This window comes from Gigantopelta aegis, chromosome 10 (genome assembly GCF_016097555.1).
Source record: "Gigantopelta aegis isolate Gae_Host chromosome 10, Gae_host_genome, whole genome shotgun sequence".
NCBI classification, from domain to species: Eukaryota; Metazoa; Mollusca; class Gastropoda; order Neomphalida; family Peltospiridae; genus Gigantopelta; species Gigantopelta aegis.
Genome location: NC_054708.1, coordinates 24,700,089 through 24,713,255, shown reverse-complemented (window position 1 = coordinate 24,713,255; position 13,167 = coordinate 24,700,089). Strand labels below are relative to the sequence as shown.

The 13,167-nt window shown below is 37.0% G+C and overlaps 1 protein-coding gene across 1 annotated transcript; it reads left to right on the top strand.

Annotated features, from left to right (window-relative positions):
* Positions 1-2,469: 2,469 nt before the first annotated feature.
* LOC121383547 lies at positions 2,470-13,116 on the top strand. The gene is made up of 9 exons (XM_041513634.1): positions 2,470-2,661; positions 5,729-5,870; positions 6,229-6,342; positions 6,502-6,624; positions 7,088-7,678; positions 9,106-9,327; positions 9,956-10,043; positions 11,599-11,768; positions 12,655-13,116. The coding sequence occupies exons 1-9, from the start codon at positions 2,470-2,472 to the stop codon at positions 12,924-12,926; spliced, it is 1,914 nt and encodes a 637-aa protein (XP_041369568.1). The 3' UTR covers positions 12,927-13,116.
* The last annotated feature ends 51 nt before the right edge of the window (positions 13,117-13,167 follow it).

Genomic DNA, 13,167 nt, shown 5'->3' with positions numbered 1-13,167 from the left:
TTACACTACCGTTCCTGCTGTGGCCATCCACACTCACAACCTGAGTGTACCTCCTACAAATCTCAAAGAAGTAGATGGAAAACTTGAAGAAGCTAAAACCATCGAAAAGGCTTGGATTTTAAAAGCATTTAAACTCCTAGAAAAGGAAAAACTTGACAAAGGTGATCGAATTGCCTGGGCTGCATATCATGCTTCTAATCACCCAGACTTATCTGATCCACCAGCTGTGAGTGCTTTACTCCCATTGTTTTATGAGAAGGCCGCATCACTTGCCATGATAAAGCATGGCATGGACATCTAAAGGGATATCACTGCCTACCTAAATCCAGGACAGATACCTGTGTCAACGTTTGACCAACCTCTCTTTACACTTGCCAAATACGTTCAGTTGAAATGGCCAGGTCTATATGGAGAGCAGATGCACATAGTAATACTCGGAGGGCTTCACATAGAAATGTCACTTTCGAACACAGTTGGTGACTTTCTACAAGCATCTGATTGGACAACAACACTCAGTGAAGCTAGTGGTGCTTCTTCTGGCATTGCATATTCATTTCTGAAAGTATCTCACCTTACCAGGACAAGACACGCCCACCAGGTGACAGCAGTATCTTTGGCAAAGCTTCAGAATAATGCATGGCTGGAGATGATCAAACAAGACCATACAGCATCAGACATCAGTATGGGATATGAAACATGGCGACACTCCATGATAAACAAGAGTCCGACCTTGCAATATTGGGACATTATTCTTGAGTTTGAGATCCTGGTCATGATTTTAATCAGATCACAACACACTGGTGACTTTAACCTGTATGTTGAAACACTAGAGGCTCTAGCTCCTTGGTATTTTACATTAGATCATCAAAATTATGCATGATGGATATCGATACTCATACGAGATATGAAAACATTGCCACAAGAGGTTGAAGAAGACTTCAAACGTTTCTGGGTCATTCAAAAGACACAGCGCAAATGTTCCTGCATACCAATAGATCAGGCACATGAACAGAACAATAAGATTGTGAAAACACCTGGCGGAGCTACTGGACTGATGGAGAATCCAGTAGCCTTTCGACAGTGGATGATTGCTGGGCCAGATCAAGCAAGGCTGCTGAGTGAGTTCGAGAGTCAATTCATCGAGGATGACGTACTGGCAGTAGATCGCCATGAGCAAGGACCCACAACTCATGAAACCTTCAAAGCACAGGTGATAAGTCTGTGTGAGGCCATTGAACAAATGGGCAATCCATTTTGTAATGATATTTCTGAACTATCAACTCTGGACACTCACAACTGTGCCAATGCGGGTGTGGTGGAAACAGTGAGAGGAATAAATGAAAAAGGTGAAAGTCAGTACAAGAAATATGTCAAGGATGTCATCATTGACAGAATAGTGTTAATCCATGAACCAATCAAGAAGAACTCTCTGCCCTTTTTTAAGCGTCCTCAAGCATCAGGATCTAAAAAAAGCAAAGCAAACAATGGCCAGTCTTAAAAGTGACTGCACTCTCTTTGGGCAGCTTTATATTGCAAACATGTTCCGTGATGTTGATCCCAAAGTGTTTTTCTCACATGAGAACCACTCATGGCCACCATCCTTATCAGATAAAGGGAAGCTTCGTCTGCCAACAAAAAAGTCAAATCTACTGACATTTCTTCACACAGAATCTCAAGCTGAAACACCAGCGTACTTCTATGCCAAGGTATTTGACGGTGCTGTCATAGTTCATCTCCTCCTAACTTATCAGGTCTCAACATTTGATGAGTACTGTGAGAAGATTTGCATCACATGGATCACAAATCAAATGGACAATACTGACAGGATCTACATTGTGTGGGACAAATACAAGTCTGACAGCCTGAAGGAGTCAACTAGAGAAAAGAGAGGAAAAGGAACAAGAACCAAAGTTCGAGGTCAATCCAAACTGCCTTCAAAGTTTAAAGATTTCTTGCGAGACCCAAAGAACAAAGAAGAGCTCTTCAATATCCTGACTGAGAAGACAGCTCTTCACAAGTTTCCACCAGGAAAAGAGGTCTACATCACACCAAGGGAGAATCAGTTCTCTCAATTGGCTCCAAGCACCCCATGGGACCCTGTACTCATGAAGAGGCAGACTCGAGGATATGCATCCACATCAGGGACGCTATTGAGAAAGGTGCCAAGATGATCCTTGTACGAACAGTTGACACCGATGTCATCGTCATACTCGTTGGAATATTCTTCACTCTTAAATCAAGTCGCCCCGAAATTGAACTGTGGGTAGCATTTGGTTCTAGAAAAAATGGTTTCAATACTATTCCATCAACAACATCTGCAAGAAACTCGGAAATTTGAAGAGTCGAGCCTTACCTGTATTCCACTCACTAACAGGATCTGATACTACGTCACAATTCTTTGGAAATGGGAAGAAAAAAGCCTGGGAAGCGTGGGAGTCATATCCAAGTGTCACCGAATCATTCTGCCATATGGCTGACCATCCGTTTCAGATCATTGAACTGGAAATGACAACATTTGCTTCACTAGAACGATTCACGTGCATTCTGTATGATAAGACCACCAACCAGAGCAGCGTAAATGACTTAAGACAAGAGCTCTTCTCACAATCAACACATGCAATGGAGAGTCTACCTCCAACCCAGGCTGCATTACTGCAACATGTTAACAGGGCACAGTATCAAGCAAGCATATGGACCAGCTGTCTTCGGTCAGAACCAAATCAGCCTAGCCCTCAGGGTTATGGCTGGACAAAGCATGATGATTCTTGGATGCCAGTTTCGACCCTCTTGCAAGAATCAGCAAAGGCCTGCAGAGAATTTGTCAAATGCTGTTGCAAAGCTCAACCTTGGTGTCACAAACATTGCAAATGCAAACTGGCAGGGCTGAAGTGTACTACAATGTGCAAATGTGGTGGGTCATGTGGAACATAAGTACATTTATAACTAAATTTATGCAAAATATAAATGTGAAAAAATGACTGGCATCTGAAGCTACTGAGAATTTTGTTGTCATCACCGATGACACCCATCATTGTCTGATAATGACAACATGAGAGATTGTTTTTTGCAGGTACATACCCGGTATATGCATGTAAGTTGTGGTCATTTTCAGAAAACTGTTTTAATTTTGTTCACGGGCATCATTTTCAATTTCATCTTTGATGACCTTGAATGATAAAATGACTGTCATGACCTTGACCTACATTACCACGGTCACCTCGAGTATATTAGATACTAGGCTGAGAATATAATATATAAATATCCATGATCCTGTGGGTTGACAAAAATAACTAATTTTGATTTTCATGTTTTATCATTATGACCTTGACCTTGAAAATAATGTCATGACAACACAATTCAAAATATATCTTCTACATTGCTATATCCTTTATCTGGACACCTTTGATGAAGAATGAGGTACTTAAATCTAGCCAAAATAGAAAATCACAGTGTTATTATGAAATGTGACCTTGACATAGAGTCTGAAGGTCATCCGTACCCCCGATTTCGTGGCACCCCTTCTAAATCCAATATGCACTCCTTAAGGATCATGTATGCCAAATTTGGTGCTTTCTTCAAGTCAGTATCGATTTTTTTTATTAAGCAACCCCACTATAGTTGAGCGTAGTCTTGATGAAATCTTCCATTGTGATCTGAAGTAAATTATGTAGGAATAAGAAATATAGTGGATATATATACAAGATAAACACATTTGTGATGCCTGTCCACATTGAAGACGACTGATCCAAATGCATGCATTTAGGCGTAATATGTCATTATGTAGTAGTTATAGCAATTTATTACCCATATGGGCTCAAATATACGGGGTAATATCTTTTCGATCTCTGCAGTGTGCAGATTGCTTCTAAAATCACGACGTTTGGTTGGTTGGTTGCCGTTGCCGGAACTTCACTTTCCTTCATATAATGTTTCCATTCATGAGTCAGATTACACACGTTATACGATCTACAAAGATTTACAAAAACAAATGGACTCATTTGTTTCGTAAACATGACATGGTGTATTTTCATAAACAGTGGCTTTAGTAATATATAAAAATAATTATTTTCAAATGCAAATACAATTGTATTATTTTGTACTGCAAACATTTAGCTGTGAAAAGAACGCCGTTATGCTATGACGTCACTTACATTACGTCATGTAATGCGCGTAATACTATATGATGTACTGGCTGATGGCTTTGTTGTAGACAGCAGAGGAATTTTTACATTAAAAATCAGTTAAAATTGCAGTGGGTAATAAAGAGAATAACCAACTCGATACAAGGAGTTACGAATTATCTGTCCCTCTTGAATGCATGTTGTAAAACCTTCGCCAAAGGTTCGGGTTTACAACATTCATTCACTCGGGACAGATAATTCATAATTCCTCGTAGCTCGTTAGTTAGTCTCTAAATAAAAAGGATTGATAATGCATTAACGCAGCACACTAGTAACGGAGGTGGCATTCGTCGTGTCCCAGTATCACCATCTACCGACACTTCAAGTCTCCTTCAAACTTATTTGGACATTTTCATAAAAACCCCCACAAAAAAACAACAACATTATTTACAATATACCGAGTAACTGACATATTACACCTAGATTTGCAACTACGGTAGTGTAACTGATGAGCTTTGCAGTTTATGTTCTGTCCATGCAAATGTTGTGCTTTTCAAGTATGCATTTATTTATTTAATAATAATAATAATAATAATAATAATAATAATAATTACTAAATAAATAAACATGTACATTAACCATGTCACCTATGGTCATCTATTTGGTATGGTGCAACTTTTAACAGTTTGCTGATATTATAGACGTTTATTTTAAGGTGGAACGTAAAGAATGATTAGACGAGTACATGATGCTGGTGTTATTAATTATGTTATATTTCATCTGTTGTTGTTGTGTGGTTGTTTGGTATGAGACTTATCCACGTGATTCAGAGTGCGTGACTAAACTTGTCTTTAACAGTGGAACATGGTGAATCAATATCCAAACTCAAACTCAGGGCAGATAACAGTGGATGCATGCGGTAGTTAAGATCGTAGAATATTTAGAAAAACAAAGATTATACAAATAAATTCATGTACGTATAAATTATCTATTTTCATATTTATTGAATTTAATTTTCAAAATAAAAGTAATTAAAATAACCATATGTCTACTTCAATATGTACATAATTACTAATTTAATGCAACAAATTGACTGTTTCTCCGTAAGTATTGCATACAATGGGACTTAGCCCCACAGTTCGATCAAATTCTCGGTCAAAAATGGCAGTTGTACTTGTTTACCCAACCACTATAAAACACGATGATAGTACTAATACTATTTTGTGTTTTAAAGAGTATATCACAGGCACGGCGGAAGCAAGTCGACATTGGTTTGCTGACTGAAATCGAGGGTACAAAGCAATGTTTCTACGGGTTTCCAGTGTGTGTTGAAAACTTAATGTCCTAAAATGTAATTCCCTGCATTCTCCAAGGGAAATTTATTTCTGCCTTAGGACATACCGATAATATTTTTGATTTTTAATTATTGGGAGGCTAGATCCCATGCCCCCCCCCCCCCCCCCCCCCCTTTCTATATGTTAAAACGTATGAGAGATTTTGTAATATTTATTTTTCGTGCTTATACCAGTTAATATATATCATCAGCACGCTGTCTTGATCTCTGAATGGAATGTCCGTCCAGGTTGTATTTCATTTTGTTTTATCAGAATTTGCTTCTTCTAAAATATCTAGACGGAACTTGCCCATCCAGTGAATTTGAGTGTGCAGATGGCCGATGTATTCCACAACACTGGATGTGTGATAAAACACCTGACTGTTACGATGGAGCAGATGAGAAAAACTGCACGGGTTAGTCGGAGAATAACAAACGAAGTAATAATAAAGAATATTATGTATGCAGTGTTGATATAAAATGATGAATGCTACCTAGCATATCAATATATACTAAAGGTAACATTTAGATTGTAATTCTTTCCTCCTAAAGATTTAAATATTAGGTGTGGAATATTGTACCAATTTGCGTCGCATGGGATTAAGGTGTTCAAGAGGGCGCTTATAATCGAACCAAGGTTCATTCGACACATCAGTAAACAAATTATTAACACAAAGAGTAAATGAAAATGAAAATGGAAATTTTTGAATTTATTTATTTATTTATACTTTCAGTTTTTTCTGTATGTTTATTAGTTCATTTGTGTATTTTCAGCTTGTTCAGCAGAAACGACTATCTGCCAGAACAATGGTAAATTGCGACGGTTTGCGAGAGAGACTGGTCAGTGCTGTGATTGTCCACCGGGGCTTACTGGACCTTATTGTCAATGTAAGGATATTCTTAAAACGAGAAGTTCACTGTACTCTGTTTAGCTCATAACTATGACCCCTCCAGTACCAGTGATTTAGTCTGTTTTTATAGTAAATTCAGTATAACATTATATCAATAATAATAATAATAATAAAACTAATGTTCCAATTTATTCAGATTGCGACCCGTCAAAAGTTGTGTGCTACAACAATGGGACTCTAATATTACAACTGCGGGATGGCAACTGTCAATGCCAATGTACCCCTGGATACACCGGTCACCATTGCATTCAAACAACTGGTAAATGTTGTATGGACCACATATTATTATTTATCCTGTAATAATTATTTACATTATATATTACAAGCAACGATTACTAGATAACTTTATATATATCCGGTCACTGGCCAAACATATAGGTCAGGTGGCATACTTTCGACTCGACTAGAGTATTTCAGGCCATATTTTCAATAACGTACTCTTATAAATAATTACATTTTAAGTCATTTGTTTTCGTATGGATCTAATCAAGAAAGATAATCTTCATTCATATTGTAATTTTAATACACTTAATTTAATTTAATTTAATTTAATTTAATTTAATTTAATTTAATTTAATTTAATTATTTATTTATTTTATTAATTAAATTTTTTCGGGGGGGGGGGGGGGGGGGGGGGTAGGCGGAGCAGAATACATGTTGCAATGGCTACAAGTTTAGCACAGGTCGATTAAAGCCGTAAATGCGTGTCTTTTATTTTACAGAAACTGGAAATAGCACAGACAAAAGTCGAACCATGGAGTTTCCAGAATCGGAAAAATGTCTTACGGACCCCGTTGATATCACACTTATTGTAGATGGGGACATAACGGAAAGGCAGGGAATATTGCACACTATATATAATCTGCTACCTTACTTCGGCAACAAAAGAGTTGGGCTTTTATCTTTTAACACTAATAAGGTTATCCAAATAGATAACAAAATGTATACAACTCGTTCAGCGTTTACCAATTCGTTACACATGGTCATATTTGTAGATGGTAATTTCAGCTTAGCAGACGCTCTCATTGAAACCCTAACTACACAAATGACACTGGCCAATGGAAGGAGAATCAATGGTCTAGGCATTGTTATAGTTATAGTCGCCACATTATCAGAAAAAGAAGTTGATTTGGCGGCCAGCAAAGCTGAAGACCTTCGTGAAGATGGCATCTACGTCGTTGCCGTATCATTACATAATGGTACAGATTATACAAAGATTACTGGCAGTGAAGAAACCGTGTTTAAATTTGGAATGCAAGGCGATAACACTTTATCATCATTTGGACAACAATTTGCACTTTTAATTTGTAAAGGTTTGTATTTAAAATAATTCTAAGTCCATTTAATATTGTTTCAGCGATAAACTATATCGTACAAAGTAAGTGTTGACTGAAGTCCTGCATTAGTAGGCTGCCCGAGCCCTTCAGTTTATTCACTGTCATGGATATGAAATATGTATCTATTAATATTACTGAAGGACAGTCAAACCTTCATGTAGATGTCATGAAGATGATGAAGGTGAAGATACAGATTAATCAAAACTTCTACTACTACTACTACTACTACTACTACTACTACTACTACTACTACTACTACTATTACTACAACAACAACAAATACTACTAACTAATAAATAGAGTGGCCATTAGATACAATTTATCTCACAACGAGTTGTTTTAAAATATATCTAACGAGCGAAAGCGAGTTGTGAGATAAATGGTATCTAACGAACACGAATGTATTATTCTATTTCTTACATATCCTCGAAAAACAGTTTTTAAGCAAATGTTAACATCTTTTTCGACTAAAATATATTTACAACCCTTTACACTTGTAGCTGACTTGCGCGTCACAGACACATGATTGTCAGGTTAACTATATGTCACAAGGTAATCGATTTCCATTGTGTCGGTTTTCACTGGATATATGGCATTGACGACCGGGTCCATGGGCGTCGATCGGTGCGTCCCCCTCACTTTTCAACGCTGGGGAACAATCTATATAAGTGTCCCCCCCCCCCCCCCCCCCCACACACACACACCTCAATTTTTCATTTAGCAAAAGCAACAACAACAACACCACCAACAAAAACAACAATAGCAACAACAACAAACAAACAATCAAAAAAGAAAAAAAAGTTTAACCACTAAAGTGTAGCTTTATGATTTCATTGACATTCCTCTCTCTCTCTCTCTCTCTCTCTCTCTCTCTCTCTCTCTCTCTCTCTCTCTCTCTCTCTCTCTCTCTCTCTCTCTCTCACACACACACACACACACACACATTAACACGCCCCCCCCCCCGCCCCCACTTTTAAAGCCGGATTGACGCCCATGACCGGGTCATCACCTAGGAGCAGCTAGTCGTATGTCTTGAAATTGTTAACACGCATACGTGTGTAAACAGGGTATGTGTTATCATAAATAACGCATGGTGTTCTTACCAACGGACGTGTAAGACAATTAAATTAAGTTGAATTGAATTGAATTAAATTAAATTATGAAATTAAATTACTTTCAGATTAGATCATATTTTATTTTGTTTAAAAATATACCAAGAACATAATAACATACACACACACACACACACACACACACACACACACACACACACACACACACACACCGTTTCTCAGTAAATATAAATATGACACTTATTAGTGGCTAAAATGTTTTTGGCCTTACATGATCATAGACATTTTGTTGTGTAAAACCTCATTAAACATTAACTGTAATTGATTCAGCTTGTGATTCGTCGTGGACCTACTACGAAGGGAATTGCTACAGACTATATACAGCAGATGAGGGGAAGTCGTCCATCAAGTACGGCTACAGTGGAATCCACTGGATGAATGCAGGAAAGAAGTGTGCAGAACACGGCAGTCACCTCGTATCAATCAATGATGCAATGGAAGAGAATTTTGTGTTACATCATGTCATAAAGATAACAGGACAAATCCATATAGGTAAGCCCAGAGACTGCCGTGTGGTTGATTCCATTGTAACTGCACCAGGAGAGAGGAGTGTTATATCCTAACTGATGTGTACATAGAAGATTCGTCATGGGTATTTTCAATATGGAAAACAGCAACCGAGTGTATGTTAGTCGGTGTTTGCAGAGCCTCGACAAATACCGATTAACTAGAAGAGGTTAATATTTCACATAGTAAAAAAACACAAGTAGCAAATTCTATTTATATTCTATAACACTTCTAAAATAACATTTTAATTTAACTTTGAGTAAATCACAACACTAACGTCCCCGTCAGCGGTAATATGACGTCATCACGATTGGGACAAATAACTGTGACGTCACGCATTGTAACTAAATCTTTGGCTACATTACGCTGAGGTATACCTGTAGGTCGTGTACGTTTGTAAACAAATGACCCATTCACAGCAAGGCATTACCCAAATATCTTGCAATTTTGCATGCCATTATTAAACGGGTTAATACACTAAATTTTCACATGGGTTTATGACGTGGATATCAATGGTAAGTTATAGGATAAAATATGTTGTATAGCATTGTGTACAATATGTTATATATTATAGCATTGCAGCACCTGAAAAATCATGTTATTTAATTTGCAGGGCTAAAGCGATCTGACAACACTTTCTCGAAACAATATCAAGGCATGTATAGGTGGACTGATGGAAAACCACCCACGTTTCTGAAATGGTAAGAATTGACCGGCCTCGGTGGCGTCGAGGTTAGGCCATCGGTCTACAGGCTGGTAGGTACTGGGTTCGGATCCCAGTCGAGGCATGGAATGTTTAATCCAGATACCGACTCCAAACCCTGAGTGAGTGCTCCGCAAGGCTCAGTGGGTAGGTGTAAACCACTTGCACCGACCAGTGATCCATAACTGGTTCAACAAAGGCCATTGTTTGCGCTATCCTGCCTGTGGGAAGCGCAAATAAAAGATCCCTTGCTGCTTGTCCTAAAATAGTAGCCTATGTGGCGACATCGGGTTTCCTCTAAAAAACAGTGTCAGAATGACCATATGTTTGACGTCCAATAGCCGATGATAAAATAAAAAAACAATGTGCTCTAGTAGCGACGTTAAATAAAACAAACTTTACTCCTTTTTGGTAAGAATTGAATCTATTTTAAAAACATATTTTCTTCTACTTCTTCGTCTTATTCTTCTTCATTTCTTCTTCTTCTTTCTTCTTCTTCATTTCTTCTTCTTTCTTCTTCTTCGTCTTCTTCTTCTTCTTCTTCTTCTTCTTCTTCTTCTTCTTCTTCCTAATCGCATACTAATAAGAGGCTATATGGTGTAACAAATTTGTTTTGCAATAGTAGCATGGGTCTTTTTCAACATCCATTGGATAGAGATTTGTACGTATTTGATAAGAAAGTATATGTCAATTCTGATTTTGATGCAACTTGTAGACAACCATTTAGAAGAACCTGCAAGTCAGTTATTGTACACTACTATCTAAAAGCTTGCACGCGTAATCATATATTTGGATCTTTGGGATGTGCTCATTTTCCACGGCTGAGCTTAGGTTAGTCTTACAACATTCAGTCTAATAGCACACACTATTAATTGTTTCATTCTGTTAGATTCTATCATAGCAAGCACAGTAGACAATTATTTTATGCAAACTTTAATTCCACATACGGAAGACAACGGATTTTTAAACAACCCATTACAACAGAGGCAAAATTGCAAACCTAATAAAAGAAGCGAAAAACGGGATCATGAGTGATACATATTATACAGAACTTCATATACGTTATTTTCGCTTCCTATTTATTGCAAGAGTTCATTTTGAGTGGTATGTTCTTGCGCAAAATAAATTCATGCAATAAATAGTGAAAAGAAAGTATATTTAAGTTCTGTATGTATTACATACCTTCTTTAATTTTGTACACACACGGTTTTTAATTTAACGTCATAACTATACTTTCTTAAAGCTATTAATCAATCCTCCTTTCATGGGTTTACTTAACTTTAAGAATCTTTCTCAGCTGCAATCATGTGTAAAGTTTCACATACGAAATGACGTAATTTGTAAATCAGAGATGACGTCAGTAATAAAAAGGCGCTAACTCCAGTTAAAATAAGAAGGCCATTTACCCATTTACAAGTTTTCACATCGCACATATATGTGATACAAGATAAATCATACGGTTTGAAAATGTCTATATCACTATAGTAAGATTGAATAGGTATGTAATACAAAGATCCGGGTTAATAAAATAGTTGCCATTATCATGTTTTCAGGAAGGCGATAGATCCACAGACAAAACAGCCTGACGGTGCTGCAGTTGAGTCCTGCGTGACATGGACAACCTACGGTAATGTGTCCTGGTGGGAGGACGTTGGGTGTGGAGACCCCATTGCAAAAGGATTCGTATGTGAAACCAAAGCAAGAAACAATACAGAACAATTGGGTATGTTGTTTTGTTCAAGAGAAGAATATTATATATAGCTAGATGCATGTACATAAAGAATGCTACATGAGTGGCCGTTAGATACCATTTATTTTACAAACAGTGGTTTTAAAATGTATCTAAGTAGCCAAAGCGAGTTTGGTCCGTTTTTAAACAACGAGTTGTAAGATAAATGGTATCTAACGGACACCAATGTATTATTCTATTTCTTACATATCCTCTAAAAAAACAGGTTTTAAGCAAATTTTAACATCTTTTTCGACTAAAAGTTATTTACAGCCCTTTCACTTGTAGCTAACTTACGCGGCACAAACAAATGATTGTCAGGTTAACTCTACTTCACAGTGTAATCGATTTCGATCGTGCTGGGTTATTTTAATGGATGTATGGCATTGGTGAGCAGGTCATCACCCATGAGCAGCCAGTCGCAAGTTTTGAAATTGTTAACACATGCATATGTAAACAGGTATGTGCTATCAAAAATAAAGCCGGATGTTGTAACCGATGGGTGTGTAAGAAATACTTTTCTTTGTGGAGACAAAGTAACCACAGAAAATACAAATTGTTTAAAAGGAATGCATTTTAAATGTACTAGTATTGATATATATATATATATATATATATATATATATATATATATATATATATATATATATATATATATATATATATATGTATGTATGTATGTATGTATGTATGTATGTATGTGTGTGTGTGTGTGTGTGTGTGTGTGTGTGTGTATGTGTGTGTGTGTGTGTATGTATATGTGTGTGTGTGTATATATATATATATATATATATATATATATATATATATATATATATGTATAGATTCCATATATTGCACATTTACCTTGTAATATAAACTTGATATTGTCCAAAAACAGGCAGTCCAGTTGTTCGTGCGTCGACTCGTGTACTACCCATAAATGGACTCTTCAACTGCAGCAATGGCGAAATCATCTGGAAATCTAGAAAGTGTGACGGACATCCTGACTGCTTTGACGGAAGTGATGAACAGAGATGTGGTTACCGTAGATATTATTCTATTTCTCTCTTATTTTATGATGTGCTTAGAAATACACGTAACACAGGACTTCTAGGTTCTGGTAGCCCCACTCCCATGGCTAGTGATTTTCAATGTCGGGCTACTAAATAACTACAATTGACATGCCCGACGGCTAGTCAATTTGAGAGTCAATTGTTGCAGTTAAGTCTATTTTGTAATTATGAATATCCTTAATATTATGAACAAACGTAAATAGTATTGGAGCAAAGAAATGAACATAGGAAAACAAACACAAAACAGCTTCTTTACAAAGAAATTAGATTTATATATTTATAGGAAAGATGATACGTCACAAATGATGTGCCATGTACACAATTGTAAATAATGTATT